The sequence below is a fragment of the Barbus barbus genome, assembly GCF_936440315.1.
Source record: "Barbus barbus genome assembly, chromosome: 16".
NCBI lineage: Eukaryota > Metazoa > Chordata > Actinopteri > Cypriniformes > Cyprinidae > Barbus > Barbus barbus.
In genome coordinates, this window is record NC_136744.1 from 3,950,829 (window position 1) to 3,972,933 (window position 22,105).

General features: G+C 39.5%; 1 protein-coding gene across 3 annotated transcripts in view; it reads right to left on the bottom strand.

Moving 5' to 3' along the window:
* Positions 1 to 1,055: 1,055 nt before the first annotated feature.
* The window catches only part of LOC306882863 (1-acyl-sn-glycerol-3-phosphate acyltransferase epsilon-like), a 69,911-nt gene continuing 48,861 nt past the window's right edge, over positions 1,056 to 22,105 (bottom strand). The window contains exons 6-9 of one of the 3 annotated variants that reach the window (XR_013785302.1): positions 19,754 to 19,915; positions 11,313 to 11,436; positions 10,272 to 10,448; positions 1,058 to 3,782 (exon numbers count right to left, since the gene is read on the bottom strand). Coding sequence is in view for 2 of the 3 variants with exons in the window: in XM_079437838.1 (XP_079293964.1) it covers positions 3,557 to 3,782; positions 11,313 to 11,436; positions 19,754 to 19,915 (512 nt within the window). In the remaining variant the exon portion in view is untranslated. Of the gene's footprint in view, positions 3,783 to 8,821; positions 10,449 to 11,312; positions 11,437 to 19,753; positions 19,916 to 22,105 lie in introns of those variants that run through there. The other 2 variants (XM_079437838.1, XM_079437839.1) reach the window with 2 other exon arrangements.

Below are 22,105 nucleotides of genomic sequence, written 5' to 3' on the forward strand. Positions count from 1 at the left end.
CAAATAACATTACATTTCATGAGAAAAAAAGGTAACACTTTATAATAATGTTCAGTTGTAAGTCATTTTTAAGTGATTGGATAACGATGAACTAATCATATACAAAACATGACAATGCGTTCATAGATAATAAGTGGTTAATATTTTTATCTATGTTTTGTAGATTAAGTTATAAATCATTTACAAGTGATTAGATGATGATGAACTAATCAATTACAAAACATGACTATACATTCACAAATGATAAAAGTAATATGCTAATGATTTACAAATCTGTCACAAGTTATCTTTAAAAAATAGCATCATGAAATAATCAAACAGATCCTTAATGTTTAATAGTTTAGCTAGGTTACTAGTTAATATTTTATTAATCACTTATAAATCATTGAAATATCAACATTGTACTATTATCTCAATATACTATTACTGATTTTGTCCCCACATATTATGAACCAGCCTGTTGGCTGTACTGCCAGAAGACCAAACTGACATGACTGAGCTATAATAAGGTCTTTGAAGACATTGATACAACAGCAGCTTGGCATAAGACAGACCAATTATTTGTTTGTTTTTCTGATGCACACAGGGTTGCTGTGCTTTCCAAACAGAGACTGGTGCCATTGGGTGGCGCAGGTAATCTCTCATGCGTATGAGTTCATCGGATCACTATTACTCTACTTGTGTTTTTGGCAACATGGGCAGCATTCAACTTGGTTTGTGCTGCAGCCACTTGTTCAGCTTGCACGTTTTCTCATTTTTACAGATGGAATGTGACTCCCTTGCCAGTGGTGTGTGCAGGGATCTGTGCATGTATGGATGATTTGCAAGGGGATTCTGTGACTGTAGGTATTCGTTTTCAGCACTGCCTCTGGCCTTCCACTTGGACATAGAACCACAGTTCTGTTCGTAACTAATGTTTTGGTTGGCTGTATGAACTTCTACATAACATCTTTTTAAACTCTATAAAAAGAGCATATTGGCTTTGTGTTCTATGAAGAAAATTCAAAATGTCAAATATAATTAAAACGACCTAAGTAAATCAAACATCAGACTGAAAGAAGAAAAAAAAAAACTTTATTGTGAAGGAGTATAGTACAGACAATAAATGATCATGAGTGCATGGACAAGTCTTTAAAATATGGGCATCAATACAGCACCTGTTTAAGAAAATTTGTTGCAGTTGAAATATTTTGCACAGTCTCAAGAGTTTCGTGACTTCAGAATCATAAGACATAGTATATAATTAAACAGTATCAAATGAATCCACTTCTGCCGAATAGATGATCTTCTAATTATGCTATGATAAATGCGTGATTTCCCCCCCCCAAATAAGTTAAGGGCAAACTGCCCCGCAGCCAGTTTCATTGGTAAATCACACAGTCACTTTAAGAAAGGTAATGACTTCAAAAAAATCATGTATGGTTTTGACAGAGACTAAAGACATTAGTAATGTTAACGAAAGCCCAAACAATCTTTTGACTAGGTCACGTTTTTTTGATGCCAAACATGTCAGAAACAAATCTGATGATACACAGACATATAACTACAAATCAAATCCACTGAAATAAAATAAAATCAAGAAAAGGACAAAAGTTGTATGAAACTATATCTGTACTTAAATTAAATGAAAGAATAGAAAGTGCCTTAAGTTGATCATTAGTTTCAGCTAGGCTTTATTTTAAAGAGGGAAAAAAGGTGCTTTTTTTTGGAAAGGTGCTGATACTATTTTAGGGTTAAAGATCAGATATGTCTTTATTTAATGTATATATTTAGCAAAAGCGTAGTAGTCACACCTATTTAAGATTGTTGAAAAAAATGTCTCCGATTAAATACAAATTCTTGACATTATTTTAACTACTTTAAAGTATATGTAGCTTTTACCAAACTGTTGCAAAGTACAGTTTCAACATGGCATCCCAAAACATTTTTTGAACAATGCATTTCCAAGGCAATTCCAGATTTTCAATGATTGTGGGAACCCTGCTGTATTTGTATCTGTGATTTTGTCAACAAGTGCTTGATACTATTTAAGGGTTAAAGTTTTGGGTTATAAACATACTGAAGGCATTTGTGCTATTGCTTCACTTTCATTTTAAATTCCCATACTCTACGAACATTCAAATACATTTCTCATCAGAATATTTTTAGATAATGGAATTTAATGACAATCACATTATGAATTATGGGTAAGTGCAACCAACTGTATGTCAACAAATCTTTTTAATGTGGGAGCCTACACTGACGTTTATATCTAAAGTGACCCAGAAGCTTCCAGTAGAGGGAGTCCTGTTGAAGCTCTGGCAATGTTTATGGTCTTTCAAAGTTCTAAACATCTCCAGTAGTACTTAATGAAGTGGAATACAATTGATCCATTGTTTTATTTATTTGACATTTACCAAAAAATAGCTTCAATTAAATAATACATATATACTTCTAATAAGAGCAACAGGATATAAGATGGCATGAGCAAGATGAGGTCATTTGCATATTTAAAAAAACAACCACTGAACTATGAGACTTTGACAAATGTCTCAGATTTCTTATGTGGACCAAATTATTGCTCTTGATTATGTTCTGGAAAAACAATGGAAAATAGGTTGAGTGGGGACTCGTCAAAGAAAGAAAGTCATATAGGTTTGGAATAACGAAGTTGAAAAGACAATATTTTTTTTTGACTGAACAATATTTAATACCCCTGCAATCAGGAATTTTGGCAACTATCTGTGAAATATTTAGCAACAGTGCAAATGCTTACAAAAAACCCCCATATCTGACAGGTTTTTTTAGATCTTGGCATCATATCAAATAAAAATATAACTAATGTAAATACACAACCAAAACCAAATGCATAACCAAGAAAAATATTGCATAAAAAATTACATAATGAGAATCAGCACAAAATAATAAAATAACCCAAATATTCTCAAGAACATCATGATGAAATACAGACCCTGTAAACACAATTGATGTTAGAAGCCATATTCAGAACCACACAAATCATACAGGGAAAAAAAAAAACTTGCATACTAGAAATTTAAACACGTGGTTCCACAAGGCCAATGATATGGTTAAATGACAAATGTTTAAAGACCGCTATGGTTATACTCAACATTAATACAAAACATTGTATCTGTGTTACATTATTATCCATTTGTGCATTTCATATTAGAGTTGAACTCAGATCGTGTGGAAGCCCTCACATTGGGTCTACATTGCAAGTGAATGATAACATCAAACAAAACAAAACTGAAACATTAGGAATAAAATCAAAATAGGAATATCTGTTTAGAGTGCTGCAAGCATATTATGCCAACAAATGGAAAGTTTTAGTTTTTTGCATCCCATACTTGTTTGCAGTGGAGACACAGTGTTACTGTGTTTACCTTCTGAAAGTTAAGAGTATGAAAAAAAAAAAAAAAGAAAAAAAAAAAAGCCTCTTGGTTAGTAGTATACTATGAGCCAAAAATAAACTATAGTGAGAAATGAAGAATCCAATGATGAAATCTAAAAGTGTCATCTGAGTGGTCAGAATGGATTTTTTTTCAGTAAGGTTAGTTTATGGACTTACACTTACCCACACCCATCCAATCAGAGTCCCGTAGAGCCAGGTATTGAAATAGAGTTTTCTACCTGACTCCGTTAACAGCATTGGTAAAGTGAGGCCACCCAAAATCAACAGAGAAGGCAATGTCTTTGTAAGACTAAGAGGCGACTTTTGGCTTTCTCCAGGGAACCTGCACTTTTTCTCAGAGTCTTCAGAATCATAGAAAGTGGCCAGAAGCCTAAACAGAAAGAATAACACATTTTTAAAGTGCATCTAAATCACCATTTTAAAGTAATCCAGCATTTCCAGTTCACAAAATCCTTTAATCAACAGCGATGTAGTGTAATGAATGGCAGCACCACTATTTTTATGCCACGTTGTAATTTACGCACATTTTCTTTCAGCTCAGCAAACTGGAAATAACCCAACACACTCTCCTTAAATGTTTCTGTGGCTTGACCCTAGTTCAACCACTTTAAAGTATATGTAGCTTTTAGATGTAACGGTTACACACAGTATAGAAACTACGGTGGCCGAGAAGTGCAAAACAAATCAGGATTCTGAAAATAAAACATTACAAACGCAAATGCAAATCTAAAAAACACAACAATTCCGAAAACACAACAACAAATCCGAAAACAAAATAACAAGTCAGAAAACACAACGACAAATCAGACAAACCGGAAAAGGTAGGTATAGTTTGAGACAGCGCCATTGGTTTGGGAATAGATTACTCACCGCTGACTGGAAGAGACATCTGTCAATCAAGGTGTACAGGAAGAACGAGAAGAAGAACAGCATAGTCAATTGAAGCATCAGCTCCAGTGGCGCAGATGGAAGCTGTCATCGTCTTTTTTGACGCGATCGACCCGGGTTCGATCCTGCTTTTTACCTAACTTTTTTCCCCTCCCTTTTCAAGCCTCATATCGCATCGGAAAGGCATTTATTTACATTAAAAATTAAGGAAATAATCAAAAAGTTTAAAATAAAGTATCGGGTAGGGTTAGGGTAGGAGTAGGGAGGGCTTTATTGTACCAATAAGGTGGCATCCATTTAATAATTTGAATTAAAATGATAATTATTGCATACTGTTTTTTTTTCTACAATACTGAGGTGCTGTTACGTGTCAGTTTCTGTTCAGTTCTGTGTTTACCTTATTTGGTAGTTCCTGTCCTGGTTTAGTTAATTAGTAATCATAGTTTAGTCCTGTCACCTGTTTTGTGTTAATTATCTCGTTTGCTCTTGTTTCCTGGTCTTTATAAGTCTTGAGTTCCATGGTCTACTCTGAAATCCTTATGTTATTAAAGATCTGTTTTTCTATTTACCCGCTGGTTCCTGAAGTCCTTCGTGGAGCGAAACCATAACAGAAGACACGACCGAACAGAAGATGGAGTTCGCGGATCGCATCATTTCCCTGGCTCACCGAGATTTACCGCTGGAAGAGTTTGCGAGGGAGTTCAGCGGACTCGCTGTATGGACGGGGCTAGATGACGCGACGCTGAACTCCCTGTTCTGGATCGGGGTGAATTACCATCGCCCCGTAGACCTCCCGTAGACTCAGCTGGAGGGAAGGGATCCTCCGGTGTCTGGAGACCGTCCTGCCCCGATCCAGAACCAACTCACCGACCGCAACTCACCCCAGCCCTTCGTCCACGGCGAAGATGAGGATTCCGCCCGCGGCGATGATGTTTCCGCCGTCCGAGGCGATGTTGGTTCCGCCGACACAAGATGGGGGGTTATTGGATGAGGCTCTGCCCCCGGAGTTCTCTCTCCAGTGCCTGCTCCTCGCCAGTGCCCTCCAGTGCCTGCTCCTCGCCAGTGCCTGCTCCTCGCAAGTGCCCTCCAGTGCCTGCTCCTCGCAAGTGCCCTCCAGTGCCTGCTCCTTGCAAGTACCCTCCTTCGTCTCCGCTGGTTCCGCCCAGCTCTCCTGCGTCCCCGCTGGTTCCGCCCAGCTCTCCTGCGTCCCCGCTGGTTCCGCCCAGCTCTCCTGCGTCGCCGCTGGTCCCGTACGGATCCGCGCTCCCAGAGCACCCCCGAGAAGTCACACTTCCAGAGCACCCCCGAGAATTCGCGCTGTCAGAGCACCGCCGAGAGTCCGCACTGCAAGAGCGCCCTTCTGCGTCTCCGCTGGTCCCGTCCAGCCCTCCTGCGTCTCCGCTGGTCCCGTCCAGCTCCGCGCCCCCAGAGCGCCCTCAAGTATCCGCGCTGCAAGAGCGCCCCCAAGTGTCCGCGCTGCAAGAGCGCCCCCAAGTGTCCGCGCTGCAAGAGCGCCCCCAAGTGTCCGCGCTGCAAGAGCGCCCCCAAGTGTCCGCGCTGCAAGAGCGCCCCCAAATGTCCGCGCTGCAAGAGCGCCCCCAAGTGTCCGCGCTGCAAGAGCGCCCTCAAGTATCCGCGCTGCAAGTGCACCCTCAAGTATCCGCGCTGCAAGAGTGCCCCCAAATGTCCGCTCCTCCCGAGCGTCCTCAAGAGCCCGCTCCTCCAGAGCGTCCTCCAGTGTCCACTCCTCCTGAGAGCTCCACAGAGCCTGCTTCTCCTCAATCAAAAACTTGTTAATGCTAATGCGAGGGTGTTTCTAATACAGTGTCTATGGGAGTGACGTAGTTCTGTCAAATAGCGATAGCAACTAACGTATTTACACTGTTAAAATAGCAGGATTTTGTGCTAAGTATACTACTTGTTGCAAATAGTGGCAATTATCTGCACCTCAGTATTGTAGTAAAAAAAAACAGTATGCAATAACGTATTGAGTGTAAATTATAATTTTAATTCAAATGGATGCGACCTTATTGGTACAATAAAGCCCTCCCTACACCTACCATAACCCTACCCGATACTTCATTTTCAACTTTTTTATTATTTCCTTAATTTTTATTGAAAATAAATGCCTTTCCGATAAGATACGAGATTTGAAAAGGGAGAAAAAAAAAGTTCTGCAAAAGGCGGAATCGAACCCGGGTCGATCGCGTCCAAAAACACAATAACACACAAGCTACTATCTGTGCCACTGTAGCTGATGCTCTAATTGACTAATTATTCTTCTTCTGTTTCTTCCTGTACACCTTGATTGACAAATGTCTCGTCCAGTCAGCAGTGAGTAATCTATTCCCAAACCAATGGCGCTGTCTCAAACTATGTAGGTATAACTCTTCCGGGTTGTCTGATTTGTCGTTGTGTTTTCTGAATTGTTATTTTGTTTTTTAGATTTGCATTTGCGTTTGTAATTTGTTCTTTTGTTTTCAGAATCGTGATTTGTTTCGCACTTCTCGGCCACCGTAAGAAACACATTTTCTGACCAATTAACTTCTAGGACCTTTCCAAGATCCCTGCTGTGATCAGTGATTTTGCAAACATACCATAACCAAAACAAGTCTATGTAGGGTAAAATTTTTTGGTTACACTTTATTAAAAGGTATCCTTGTTACTGTGTACTACATTCAAGTACCGAGTAATATTAATTAGTGCGGTCAAAATATTCGAATTTAAAATTTGTGTCGAATTTAAAATAAAAATCCACATCTGAATGCAAAAACGCTGCATTCGAATTTTAGATGCGTGTCAGGCAGCCTTATATGTGGCACACAAGATGTGATGACGATGTAGGTGTCGTAGCATTTTAATGCTTTTTTTAGCCTATCCAGTTAAACCCACTGGATGAGGCGCTGCTCATTCAAAATATTGGGGAAAAGAGAACATCAATGCGGAGATGATGTTGTTTACCTCAAAACTGTAACCAAGCCGTTCACACAGAACGTATATTATCGCATTTTCTATTCTGACATCTATCACTGTTGCACTCGCGTCTCGTACAAGAGAGCGGCATGTTTAGAAAGCCATGTAAAATTCATGTAAGTTCAGCATTTTAAAAAAACATGTCTTGAAACTTTATGGCGGGTTTTCTACATCCCATTGCATCTCATGTTTTTAAATGAAAAAAGTAGGCTACTCTGTGATTGGTTTTCAGTCCTTAGTATTAAACTATACATACATGATGCTTGATGTTTCTAATTGTTTAAGCAACGTAATTATATAAAAAATGGCGGCGCACATGAGTGCAGCGGCTTTTGGCTCACCAGTATGGTGCTTGTGTTTTATGTATGTCTTAGTGTGTATGCTCATTTGTGCCAAGTTTTGTCAAGCGAAGCAAGTCTATAGTCGGCAGAAATTGATTAATATTGGACTGAAATCCAGAATGGCCATTACGGCGGACTTTAGCAAACAGTATCCCCATGGACATAGCAAAACCTCGTGGATCTATATGGATTGTTATTGGGTGCGTCAAGCAGCGCAGGCGGTGGAAAGAGAGGCTGCCGAGCGGGCCAACTCGCTATGCTGGGGAAACAGCCACATAAACCACCGCTCCAGAGTTTATTCCTCTCCAATGCCAGGTCCATCACACACAAAATGGACGATATGGAGCTATTGATAGCCAGCAACACCTCATTATGTGACTGTTGTGTGAATATAATAACTGAGACCTGGCTACATCAGGGGATTCCATACTCTCCTCAGAGCCCGTGATATGGCCTTCAAATCAGGTGACGGGGCTCTTTACAGTGTTGTGAGAGCTAACCTAAAAAAGAGGCATCAAAAATGCTAAGCTGGCCTACAAGAGGAAGACAGAGGAACATTTTACTGGCAACAACACAAGGCGGGTGTGGCAGGGAGTGCAGCACATTACGAATTTCAAGGGCAGCACCACCACTGGCTGTAACACCAGCGCATCACTGGCAGAGGAGCTAAACTGTTTCTTTGCACGTTTTGAAAAGAAGTCTCCACTCCAACATACATCTCCTGTTACAGGCACCCAGACACTGACTGTACAGGAATATGAGGTGAGACCGGTGTTTAGGTCAGTAAATCCAAGAAAGGCTGCAGGCCCTGATGGAGTGCTTGGAAAGGTACTCAAGGCCTGTGCCTACAAACTTGTAAAAGCTTGTCTTTTACAGACATTTTTAATCTGTCCCTGTCACAAGTCCTCGTACCAGCCTGCCTTAAATCAGCCATTATCATTCCCGTCCCTAAGAAGCCTGCTGCAGACAGTTTAAATGACTACAGACCAATTGCACTTGCATCTGTTGTTGCAAAGTGTCTAGAGAGTGGTTCCGAGGCACATTAAAGCCAGCCTCCCTCCCACTTTTGACCCCTAACAATTTGCTTATAGGGCCAACAGGTCTACAGAGGATGCCATTGCTACACAAAGCTCTGGAGCACCTGGGAACACAAGTGCAAAGCTGACCCCCTTCCCATCATTATAAATGGAGACTGTGTTCGCTGTTTGAAAATTTCTGGGAATCTATTTATTCAAGATTCAAGATTTTTATTTGTCACATACACAGTTATACAGAGTATAACCAGCAGTGAAATGTAAGTCAGATCCGCTCCAAGGACAGTGCAATTATATAGAATACAAAACACAGAATGTACAGTACATAAATATTAAGAAAAAGAAAAGTAGAAAAAAATAAAAAGAATAAAATAAAAGAAAAATATAACTGTGCAGGTCAGTATGTTGTTGGCTTAATAATATAAGGAATGTGCAAAAGAGTTGTACAGGGTATTCACATAGCAGCAATTCGAGGTAGAAAAAATTATGAATAACATTGATATATTGATATTTACATGGAGTCATGTGATGTTATGACAGAGTTAGAGTTTAGGTGCCTGATGGCCTGGGGGAAGAAGTCTCTCAGTTTTTGCCATCAGTGCTTTGCAGTCCTGATTGGAGCTGTTTCCATACCATACTGAGATGCACTGAGTCAATACACTTTCTATGGTCCCTGAATAGAAAGTTTTCAGGATTGCTGGTGAGACCCTGAATTTCCTCAGCTCTCGCAGATGGTACAGTCTTTGCCTGGCTTTCTTAACCTGTGTTTGGATGTGTGTAGTCCAAGTCAGGTTCTTGGAGATGTTTACACCGAGGTACTTGAAGCTACTCACCCTCCACAGGGGTCCCACTGATCATAAGAGGAGTGTAGGGCCGCTGCGGTCTCTTCCTAAAGTCCATGATCAGCTCTTTGGTTTTACTCACATTAAAAGAGACAGTTGTCCTGGCACCATGATGTGAGTCTCTCTACCTCATCCAAGTATGCGGTCTCATCATTGTTGGAAATGAGGCCCAGAACCACAGTATCATCAGCGAATTTGGTAATAGATGTGGAGCTGTGAGAGGACACGCGGTCATGCGTGTAGAGAGAGTAGAGCAGAGGACTCAGGACACAGCCCTGTGGGGCTCCTACGTTCAGAGTGATGGAGTTTGAGGTGAACTGGCCAACTTTCACCACTTGAGGTCTGCCGGTGAGGAAGTCTTGAATCCAGTCACAGAGTGGGGAGTTTAGGCCGAGGTCTGTGAGTTTAGAAGCTAGCTTGATGGGGACTATATAGTATTGAAAGCTGAGCTATAGTCAATGAATAGCAGCCTTACATAATTCCCATTGTTGCGGTCTGTGTGTGTGAGGGAAGCGTGGAGGACGTGAGAGATGGCATCATCAGTAGATCTATTTGGGCGATAGGCAAACTGAAGAGGGTCCAAAGTAACAGGTATGGAGTAGCAAATGTGACTCTTTTACAAGTCTCTCAAAAACCTTCATGACTATTGATGTGAGGGCAACTGGGTCATTCAGGCAAGAGGGTTTATTGTTCTTTGGCACAGGGATAATGACAGATTTTTTAAATGAGGTGGGAACCACGGAGGTAGCAAGGGACTCATTAAAGATGGAAGTGAACAAACCAGCGAGCTGATCAGCGCAGGACCTCAGAACACGGCCGGTTATCCCATCAGGTCCGGCTGCTTTCCTGACGTTCACTTTCTTTAGCGCCCTGTTATTTATCTGACAGTCTCTCCTGGTCCACAAATACAACAGTGGCTGTTAAAAAGGCACATCAGCATCTGCACTTCCTGCGAGTCCTAAAGAAAAAACGTCTGTGTCAAAAACTACTGGTGGCATTCTACCGCTCTGCCATAGAGAGTGTTTTAACACTGTCTAAACAGTGTGATATGGGGGCTGTTCAGGAGCTGACAAAAAAAAGCTCTATAGAGGGTCATAATGAATGGGCATAATATCACTGGCTGCCCTCATTATACACTTTTTTTCAAAGATAGTCTTGTGTTTTTATTGCTTTGAAGAAACGAGCATTAGTACGGTAATATTTTGCTCGATGTGCCCTCTTGTGGCCTCAGGAGAGAAGCCAAAATCTTTTTTTCCCTTTAACAGAAATTGTGCCTATTAAATTCAAATATAATTTGAATATTGATAATATTTTTAGAACAAAATTTTAATTTAGTTTTCAGCCAATTTGACAGCCCTAATATTAATTAACTACATGTACTTACTATATGGTTAGGATTAGGGTTTGACTTGGGGTTACTTGTAACTTACTTACTTGGTTACATGTAATTATTCATAACTTATTGTTATTATAATAGTAAGTACATGTAAAGTGCAACAATATATAAATTATAAGTTACCCACTTTTTATTATTATAATTTTTTTTTACAGCGCCCTTGTTACACTTTTGTATTTAATATAGTAATAATAATACATTATGCATAATTACAAGCAATTAAGCCTTGCATGCAACAACTGATAACCAAACCCTCATCCTAACCGTACAGTAAGTACAGGTAGTTAATTAATATTACTAAGTACTTAAATGTTTAATTACACTGTAACAAGGACACAATAATATAAAGTGTAATCGTATGCAGTTATGTATACATAGTTAAGCATAAATAAGAGTGATGGACTAGGGGCTATTTCGTAAACTCACTTGTCCTTGATTTCAAATCTTTCATGTAGCCATCTGCGGAAGAACACTGGCTCCACAGGAATTTCCCTCATGTCCAAGCGGTTGAAGTGGATGTGCACCCTGGGGCATTCCTTGCACAGGAACTCTATCACAAAGAATTTAAATTAGATAAAGGCATTTCAAACAACCATCAGACAGAGCACAAACAAACAGAAAATTGAACAACAATTAAAAACTGATTATATAATAATTACATAAATGATTATTACATTAAACATAGTAAAATTACAATACTTGGGGCTTTTCCAGCAAAGACGTTTTTCATTACAAATATAATGACATGCTGTAAATGTCGGTCTACAAAATGTTAGAAATTATGAGAATGTGAAAAGTCTGGCACACATTGTGTTCCCAAATGCACGTGTAACTCATGGTGCAGTCACAGATAGAATTTACATTTAGGCATTTAGCAGATGATTTTATCCAAAGCGACTTACAAATGAGGACAACAGAAGCAATCAAAACCTACAAAAGAGCAATAATATGTAAGTGCTATTACAAGTCTCTGCTAGCCTAACACAGTACACGTAACAACTTTTTAAAATAAATAAAAAGAACACAAGTAGATAGAATAGAAAAAGAATACAGAATACTTCTGCCCCTTTGAGGTCCAACGCTTTTTTTCGCCTTTTGGTCTGGTGCCCCCTGTCTGCGATTTCTGCCGAGGGTAGGGGTGCGCATTATGAAGATTTTTGATCGTGGACGATAAAAATGTCTCCACGATCTGCTTTTTAAGAAATATCGTAGTATCGTGCAACAGCGCACATTCTATCAGCTACAGTTCTGACATCTCCGGTGGCGTTTTATTGTACAACGCCACGTGTTAACTCAGCGGTAGAGTTACTCTCATGGGACACTGCACTTATTCATAATCAGTAATCACAAAAGAAATTATCTGCATCTGCTTTAAAGCCTTACTGGTTAAACGTATCATTCGTGTGCTGTTCTGACGAGCGCCTTTTTCTGAGCAAATACACCCAAAGCGCACTAAATAAAAAGCCTGTCAAACAACGCCTGATTACTGAACTAAGTTATGTTTTGTGCTAATACTGTCAGAAAACACAAGGTTTATGCATAGACTCAGTTGGTTATGTCTAAAATGAAAGTAAACAGCTGAGAGAAACGGACGCGTGCCTGTATATTAGATGCGTGCAGGTCTTAAAGGGAGAGTATAGGCTAAACATGCTGCTGACTGTAATTAAAGGGATAGTTAAACCTAAAATTTAATTTGTCATTTTTTCACTCACATGTTGTCCCAAACCTGTATTAATTTATTTCTTGTGCTGAACACAAAAGAAAATATTTTGAAGAATCTGGATAACCAAACAGTTGCTGGTCCACCTTGACTTTAAAAATATTGAAGTCACTGTGGACCAGCAACTGTTTGGTTTTCCACATTGTTCAAAATAGCATTTATGTTTAGCAGAAAAAGGAAACTCATTCAGGTTTAAAACAACTTTTGAGTGAGTAAATGAAGGTATAAAACACTAATTTTTGGGTGAATTATTCCTTTAATGTTAATAAAACACCAAACACAGAGAAAAATCACTCACTCAACTGAAAAACTTTAATACAGTTGCTTTAATAGGAATCAATCTATATAGTGTTTTATTTTTATATTTGTTAATACAGTTTCTTGAATGCTCCTGCTAAATACACCTATTGTAGCCTACCTGAAAATAAAACACGGTTTATTTTATTTGTATAGGCTATCATGTTTATTTTTTTATGTGTATCTTTGCTCTCATTTTTTAAAAACAAAAGATAAAAATATAGCTGCAAGCAGCAATGATGGGGCCAAGCACTCCAGCAGCAAAATAAGGAGCTAAGCATAGCATGGAGAATCAGACCAAATGCAGAAATGAGTAATTGAATCCATTTAGGATTATTTTAGTCAAAACGGCTGAAAAGATCATAAATAAACCTCTAGTAATATGATTGAATGACTTTTCACTTTTGACCAACAGGTGGCACAGTTATCAAATCGATGTGGTGTGTTCTGTGTGAGGTGACAAAGACACACACAAAGTTTGGTGTCAATATGCCAAAGCATTGCAGAGATAATACACTCAAGTGTTATTTTGACATCATGCCTCAAATTCATTGTTGTGGTATGTGAAAACTGTTTTGTCTATCATCACAAAATCCATAACTTCTTGTCAGCATGATCTGAAGATGATATGATTCGATTTTGGTGAAAATCGGACCAACGTTCTAGGAGGAGTTTAAAGAAAAGTTTAAGATATTAAAGAAAATCAAAAGGTCAGAGAGGAAGTTTGGCTGACTATGGTATCACTGTTCTCAGCATGACCCAAGGAATCTATTAACACCAGTCTCATTACAATAGGCAAAATTCACAGAAAGCTATTAGCATTTACTTGACATTTCTTTGTAACTTTTGACCACAAGGTGGCACCGTCTCAAAACATTGAGTACTTTCAGGTCATGGTCTCCATGGTACATATAAAGTTTCGTAATGGTACACCAATGCATTTGTAAAATATAGAATATAATATACACTCACCTAAAGGATTATTAGGAACACCACACTAATACTGTGTTTGACCCCCTTTTGCCTTCAGAACTGCCTTAATTCTACGTGGCATTGATTCAACAAGGTGCTGAAAGCATTCTTTAGAAATGTTGGCCCACATTGATAGGATAGCATCTTGCAGTTGATGGAGATTTGTGGGATGCACATCCAGGGCACGAAGCTCCCGTTCCACCACATCCCAAAGATGCTCTATTGGGTTGAGATCTGGTGACTGTGGGGGCCATTTTAGTACAGTGAACTCATTGTCATGTTCAAGAAACCAATTTGAAATTCTTCAAGCTTTGTGACATGGTGCATTATCCTGCTGGAAGTAGCCATCAGAGGATGGGTACATGGTGGTCATAAAGGGATGGACATGGTCAGAAACAATGCTCAGGTAGGCCGTGGCATTTAAACGATGCCCAATTGGCACTAAGGGGCCTAAAGTGTGCCAAGAAAACATCCCCCACACCATTACACCACCACCACCAGCCTGCACAGTGGTAACAAGGCATGATGGATCCATGTTCTCATTCTGTTTACGCCAAATTCTGACTCTACCATCTGAATGTCTCAACAGAAATCGAGACTCATCAGACCAGGCAACATTTTTCCAGTCTTCAACCGTCCAATTTTGGTGAGCTTGTGCAAATTGTAGCCTCTTTTTCCTATTTGTAGTGGAGATGAGTGGTACCCGGTGGGGTCTTCTGCTGTTGTAGCCCATCCGCCTCAAGGTTGTACGTGTTGTGGCTTCACAAATGCTTTGCTGCATACCTCGGTTGTAACGAGTGGTTATTTCAGTCAAAGTTGCTCTTCTATCAGCTTGAATCAGTCGGCCCATTCTCCTCTGACCTCTAGCATCAACAAGGCATTTTCGCCCACAGGACTGCCGCATACTGGATGTTTTTCCCTTTTCACACCATTCTTTGTAAACCCTAGAAATGGTTGTGCGTGAAAATCCCAGTAACTGAGCAGATTGTGAAATACTCAGACCGGCCCGTCTGGCACCAACAACCATGCCACGCTCAAAATTGCTTAAATCACCTTTCTTTCCCATTCTGACATTCAGTTTGGAGTTCAGGAGATTGTCTTGACCAGGACCACACCCCTAAATGCATTGAAGCAACTGCCATGTGATTGGTTGATTAGATAATTGCATTAATGAGAAATTGAACAGGTGTTCCTAATAATCCTTTAGGTGAGTGTATGTGATTTTTGGCCAAACCATTCACAAGTTAAAAGCAAAAATATGCATTTTTCATATCTCCTGACCACTAGGTGGCACAGTGCCAAAACACAGCAGGTCGCCTCAGGTCATGCTTATGATAACACACACCAAGTTTCGTCTCAATACGTCAAACCCTTGCGGAGATATAGCCTCAGATCCATTTTTGCATGCTTTCCGGCAAATTTGTTAGTGTGGTATCCGAGAATGCTTGGACGAATCGACTTGAATTCCATAACTTTTTGCCAGCATGGTCTGTAGATGATCTGAGCCAATTTTCAGAATCAGAATCAGAATGAACTTTATTGGCCAAGTATGTATACACATACAAGGAATTTGTTGTAGTGACAGAAGCTCCACAGAAAGACAGCAACAGGACAGGACACAGATAATAAAATAATAATATACAAATGACCAAATAGGCAATGTACAAAGCAGCAAAAACAATATATAATATAATTATCAATATATAATATAGACAACTACAGGTCCTTTTAAAAAAAATAGCATATTGTGATGAAGTTCATTATTTTCTGTAATGTACTGATAAACATTAGACTTTTATATATTTTAGATTCATTACAACACAACTGAAGTAGTTCAAGCCTTTTATTGTTTTAATATTGATGATTTTGGCATACAGCTCATGAAAACCCAAAATCTCAAAAAATTAGCATATCATGAAAAGGTTCTCTAAACGAGCTATTAACCTAATCATCTGAATCAACTAATTAACTCTAAACACCTGCAAAAGATTCCTGAGGCTTTTAAAAACTCCCAGCCTGGTTCATTACTCAAAACCGCAATCATGGGTAAGACTGCCGACCTGACTGCTGTCCAGAAGGCCATCATTGACACCCTCAAGCAAGAGGGTAAGACACAGAAAGAAATTTCTGAACGAATAGGCTGTTCCCAGAGTGCTGTATCAAGGCACCTCAGTGGGAAGTCTGTGGGAAGGAAAAAGTGTGGCAGAAAACGCAGCACAACGAGAAGAGGTGACCGGACCCTGAGGAAGATTGTGGAGAAGGACCGATTCCAGACCTTGGGGGACCTGCGGAAGCAGTGGACTGAGTCTGGAGTAGAAACATCCAGAGCCACCGTGTACAGGCGTGTGCAGGAAATGGGCTACAGGTGCCGCATTCCCCAGGTCAAGCCACGTTTGAACCAGAAACAGCGGCAGAAGCGCCTGACCTGGGCTACAGAGAAGCAGCACTGGACTGTTGCTCAGTGGTCCAAAGTACTTTTTTCGGATGAAAGCAAATTTTGCATGTCATTCAGAAATCAAGGTGCCAGAGTCTGGAGGAAGACTGGGGAGAGGGAAATGCCAAAATGCCTGAAGTCCAGTGTCAAGTACCCACAGTCAGTGATGGTCTGGGGTGCCATGTCAGCTGCTGGTGTTGGTCCACTGTGTTTTATCAAGGGCAGGGTCAATGCAGCTAGCTATCAGGAGATTTTGGAGCACTTCATGCTTCCATCTGCTGAAAAGCTTTATGGAGATGATTTCATTTTTCAGCACGACCTGGCACCTGCTCACAGTGCCAAAACCACTGGTAAATGGTTTACTGACCATGGTATTACTGTGCTCAATTGGCCTGCCAACTCTCCTGACCTGAACCCCACAGAGAATCTGTGGGATATTGTGAAGAGAAAGTTGAGAGACGCAAGACCCAACACTCTGGATGAGCTTAAGGCCGCTATCGAAGCATCCTGGGCCTCCATAACACCTCAGCAGTGCCACAGGCTGATTGCCTCCATGCCACGCCGCATTGAAGCAGTCATTTCTGCAAAAGGATTCCCGACCAAGTATTGAGTGCATAAATGAACATAATTATTTGAAGGTTGACTTTTTTTTGTATTAAAAACACTTTTCTTTTATTGGTCGGATGAAATATGCTCATTTTTTGAGATAGGAATTTTGGGTTTTCATGAGCTGTATGCCAAAATCATCAATATTAAAACAATAAAAGGCTTGAACTACTTCAGTTGTGTTGTAATGAATCTAAAATATATGAAAGTCTAATGTTTATCAGTACATTACAGAAAATAATGAACTTTATCACAATATGCTAATTTTTTGAAAAGGACCTGTATGTATGTACAGGTCAAGTATGTGCAAATGAGAAAATAAAAATAAAATAAGTGAGTGGATAATGTATTATTATAGTTGTGTGTTCCACATTTATTGTTCAGTGTTCATGAGATGGATTGCCTGAGGGAAGAAACTGTTCCTATGTCTGGTCGTTCTGGTGCTCAGAGCTCTGTAACGTCGACCAGATGGTAAAAGTTCAAAGAGGGAGTGCGCTGTGTGTCCAGAGTGATTTTACCAGCCCTTTTGCTCACTCTGGATGAGTACAGTTCTTGGAGAGTGGGGAGGGGGTTGTACCAATGATTCGCTCAGAAGTCTGGACTACCCTCCGTAGTTTCATTAGTCCATCTTTTAACAGATCTTAATACAGGCTTTGCAGACTTAAGTTTCTGCCTGTAGGACGGAATAAGATGAACCAAACAGTAATCAGAGAGTCCTAAAGCTGCTCGTGGAACAGAGTGATATGCGTCCTTTATTGTTGTGTAACAGTGATCCAGTATATTACTGTCTCTGGTGGGACATGTGATGTGCTGTCTGTATTTTTGCAGTTCGCGGGAGAGATTTACTTTATTATAGTCCCAGAAAATGATTAAAACAGAGTCCGGGTATTGTTGCTCACTCTCTGTGATCAGATCAGCGAGTTTCTGTAAAGCTGTGCTCACGTGCGCTTGCGGAGGAATGTAAATGAGGAATGAGGGGTGGTGATGGCGCAGTGGATAAGACACATGCCTTTGGTGTGAGAGACCCGGGTTCGAATCCACTGTGAGACACCAATGTGTCCCTGAGCAAGACACTTAACCCCCTAGTTGCTCCAGAGGCGTGCGACCTCTGACATATATAGCAATTGTAAGTCGCTTTGGATAAAAGCGTCAGCTAAATGAATAAATGTAAAATGTAAACACTCACGAGAATGAACGAGCAGAACTCCCGCGGAATAGAACGGCTTGCAGTTAATGAAAAGCGTTTTTAGATCTGAACAGCACATCTTCTTTAACACCGTTACATCTGTACACCACCTCTCACCACGTCCTGCCGTCGCGCGATTTCCCCGTTGATTCTGCGTCCTGATCTGCTCTGATCAGCTGGAAATTAGGCAGATGAATTGCGCTGTGTGTCGCCATTTAGCCTGTTTTCCGTGAAACACAGAGCAGCAGAGTTAGAAAAATCCTTGTTTGTCCGGGAGAGCAGGAGGAGTTCATCCGTTTTGATGGATAGAGAGCAGAGATTCGCCAACTAGGCAACGCCGTTCGAAATCCGCGCTGACGACGTTTCATGAGCGCACCAGCTCTCTTCCCCCGCCGCCTGCGCCTCCTGTAGCGTTTGACCAGAGCTACGGCTCCGCCAACTACAATGTCCAGCAAAACGTCCGAAAAATCAAAATCTGGTAAAAGATTTTGTGGTGTGTTCTACCGAATGTTCAGCAGGTCATCCCTGGTAAAACTGATCGTATTTGAAAAACAAAAAACAGGAAAAACAAACAAAAACAGTACAAACACTGGAGAGCAACGCACAATAGCTGCCATCAGCGGCGCCATCTGCAAGTTGGTTTTGGTGAGAATCGGACGAATCGTCTAAGATGAGTTTGACAAAGTAGGTTTTACGAACAATTGAAGATAGCGAAAAAACTAAACCTTACGACTTTTGAATTTTGGACTTGATTCGAATTTTGGTTTGAGGCAAGAATTCAGAGGAAAAAATTATTTAAATTTTGTGGCTAATAAAAGTTATTAGTAGTTAAGTGGTAGCGCTAGAGAGTTTGAGTCAGAGCCTATGAGAAATTATGCTATTCAGGCACCTAATAATGATTTTTAACGATTTTTATCTTCACCCACTTTGGCCTAAATATCCTCCATACTGTTTCTTATATTTTGTTACCTTGAAAGGCTTTGTCTTTATAATAGGGAAATTCGTTTGGCTGTAATGCTCAAACAACTTGCAAGATAGAAAAAGCAACATGACAAAGAATCGTGATAAAATCGTGAATTGTGATATTTCAAAAAATTTTTTTTAAATATTTTTGCCATATCGCCCATCCCTAGCCGAGGGGGACCAAACCCATACACCCAGGATCAGGATCATGATTTTTTTTTTTTTTGTAGTATTACAGCACACCATTGAGTGTACTGTATAAGCTCTGTTTGTTGTTCGCTTGTGGGATCTGACAGAGCACTTGGACCCAGAAATGGTGACGAATGACTGAAACGTTGATATTGTGCCAGCCTGTTACTTACTAGTTTTGTTTTGATTTTTTATAAAGAAGGACGTGACAATATCCTAACAGCTACCCAAATGTTGTGACTGTTTATTCCTGTGATAATCAGGATGTTTTCTGTATGAATCCTCTTATTGCTTTAGTGTTTTTGGGAACCAATGAAAAATAACACATTGTAACACTCACTGTTTACAGGAAGTAACAGGAAATTCACATTTCTATTTTTTTTTTCCAGCCCTCAATCAATGATTTAACACTGTGTGTCCGCCTTCTTTCCTGTGCTATTTTCAGTTGATGAAAGTAAATAAGCTGTTTGCAAACTGAATGTATGATAACAACAACGTACCTGGCATTGTAGGAGCTGGATGTCTCTGGCCAGCTGCTGTGAGTGTTCCCTCATATGCAACGGTTATGTCATAGACAGCATCCAGGTGTTCCTTCATAGTCTCAATGGCAACATGTGATGCTTTCATTCTTGGTGTTAAAACGTGATTCAGCACAGCAAGTCCTGCAATAGACAAGACAACATGACTATTGGAAGTAGTTTGAGAAACTGCAATTTAGTACATTGGGAAATCATTCAGAAATGTTAGCCATCTATCAGTGACAGAAAAAAATTAAATTATTATAAAATTAAATATTTACGATGCCTTTGGGAAACATGGTATACTTGAGCACTAATGGTCTCTGCTTACTTTAGGCATAAATGGATTCACCCAAAAATGAAAATTGTCATTTATTTACAGTGTCTTGAACATATTTGTTTGAATATCTACAATTCTCATTCTCATTTACGCAGATAACATTAAAAATTTGCTACAGTCAGTGTCACTTCTCAAACTAAGCAGTATACGTGGGCATTGGTTTTGATAAACAAAACTTATTCAAATTGTGAATGGATTACATACAGAAAGCAAGCAAAGAATGGTCCCTTTACAGCAGGGTTGAAACAATTAGTCAACTTTAATCAACAACATTGCCATTTTTATTTTTGTCGTTGAATAGTCATGCGACCTCTTACGACCTAATGTAAGGTCCTGCTATTGCACATTAGTCAAACCACATTATTATGTGGTTTGACTAATGTGGAGCTATAGCACAGTTTATATGAAAATTTATAGAATTTGTAACTATTTATAACAAATTGCAAAAGCTGAATAATCAAAGCCTACTGATTAATAAGTGAAATCAACAATTAATCTGTTATCAAATTATTAATCAATTATGAAAATAATCGTTTGTTGAAGCCCTACTTTACAGCATGACTGACTGACAGCTCATTTATACAAAAAATGTTAGACAGTTTAGACACCACACTGAATTTACCAAGTGATGAAAATGAGGCTTTGAAGGATAGATTTACCAGTAGGGTAGGAGGAATAGGTTTCCATGCACCCGCTTGGCAGTTTTTTGTAACCGAAGAAGAATTTTTGATGTTGCCGAGGTTCGTTTGTTGGCCATCTTGAAATGATGTCATTGCGAGTAGCGAAAAAACATACATTTTGATAACTCCTGAACCGAACAACATACAAACACTTTTTCATATAATTCTGACAACAGAAATCAAATGGAAAGGTCAATGACATGATACAATCACTCTTTATTGGTGAAAAACAGGCAAATTACAAATTTTTCGGCTCAAAACAGGGTAACTTTTGCTATTTTGTTTCCGCAATAGTTTCCTGCATCAGACAAATGATGCTAAATTTTCTCATGTCAATTGCAAGGTTGATAAACGGATGTCAATCACTCCAAGTGACATAAATAGCAATCTGATAATACTAGCTAATTGAAATTAAGCAAAAGTCATCAAAATTCCGTTTCAGTCTCCAGTCATCAGTCTCCACCTCTTCAAAAGGTGGTTTGTTTTTTCAATATCTTTGCAATGAAAGTATAAATCAAAACAAACAAGTATGTAAAAAATCTAAAATATAACCCAGAAAAAACCTACATAAATCAAAGTAGAAATTGGCATGAACAGCAGCCCAATGCTGCTACATTCCAACTCCTCGTTTGCCATCGTAGCTATTCATTGGTTACTTTTAACTGCTACTTACGCATTTGAGATATTAATCGTCACCACTCAGCAAGATACATCAAGAAGATTTTACATCTGATATTATCTCCCTTTTTTACAACTGCAAAAATGTCACTACACTACATTGATAATATGGGTATATAAGTGTTATATAGTACCGTCAAATTCACTTACCTGCTAGATAGGTAACTACACTAGGTAATGTTAGCTAGCTAACATAGCTACTTAACCCTCTGGGGTCTGAGGGTGTTTTTGGGCCCTGGGGAAGTTTTGACATTCTCTGACATTCATGTTTTTTTCAGTATCTTAAAAAAAACAATGTCTAAAGTCAGTAACACTTTATAATAACTGCACGCTATGAATCATTAGGTAAGCATTAGTAAATAGTCGGTTCATGCTTTATAAAGCATTGTCCCAAAATTAATAGTCATTAGTAAGCGGTTTCTAAATATAGCTATAAATGCTTAGTTCTTGATTTATAAACATATCTATTACAAAAGGAGATTTACAGGCTCAGTTATCTTCGTAACAGAAAAAATAAACAAACAACACAGAGGGATACAGAACTCAGAAATATTTATTTCAAGACGCAATAAATGAAACTGTACACTTGAATTATTTTTTTCTCTATGAAATTGCAGAGATTTGGCATTTTTTATC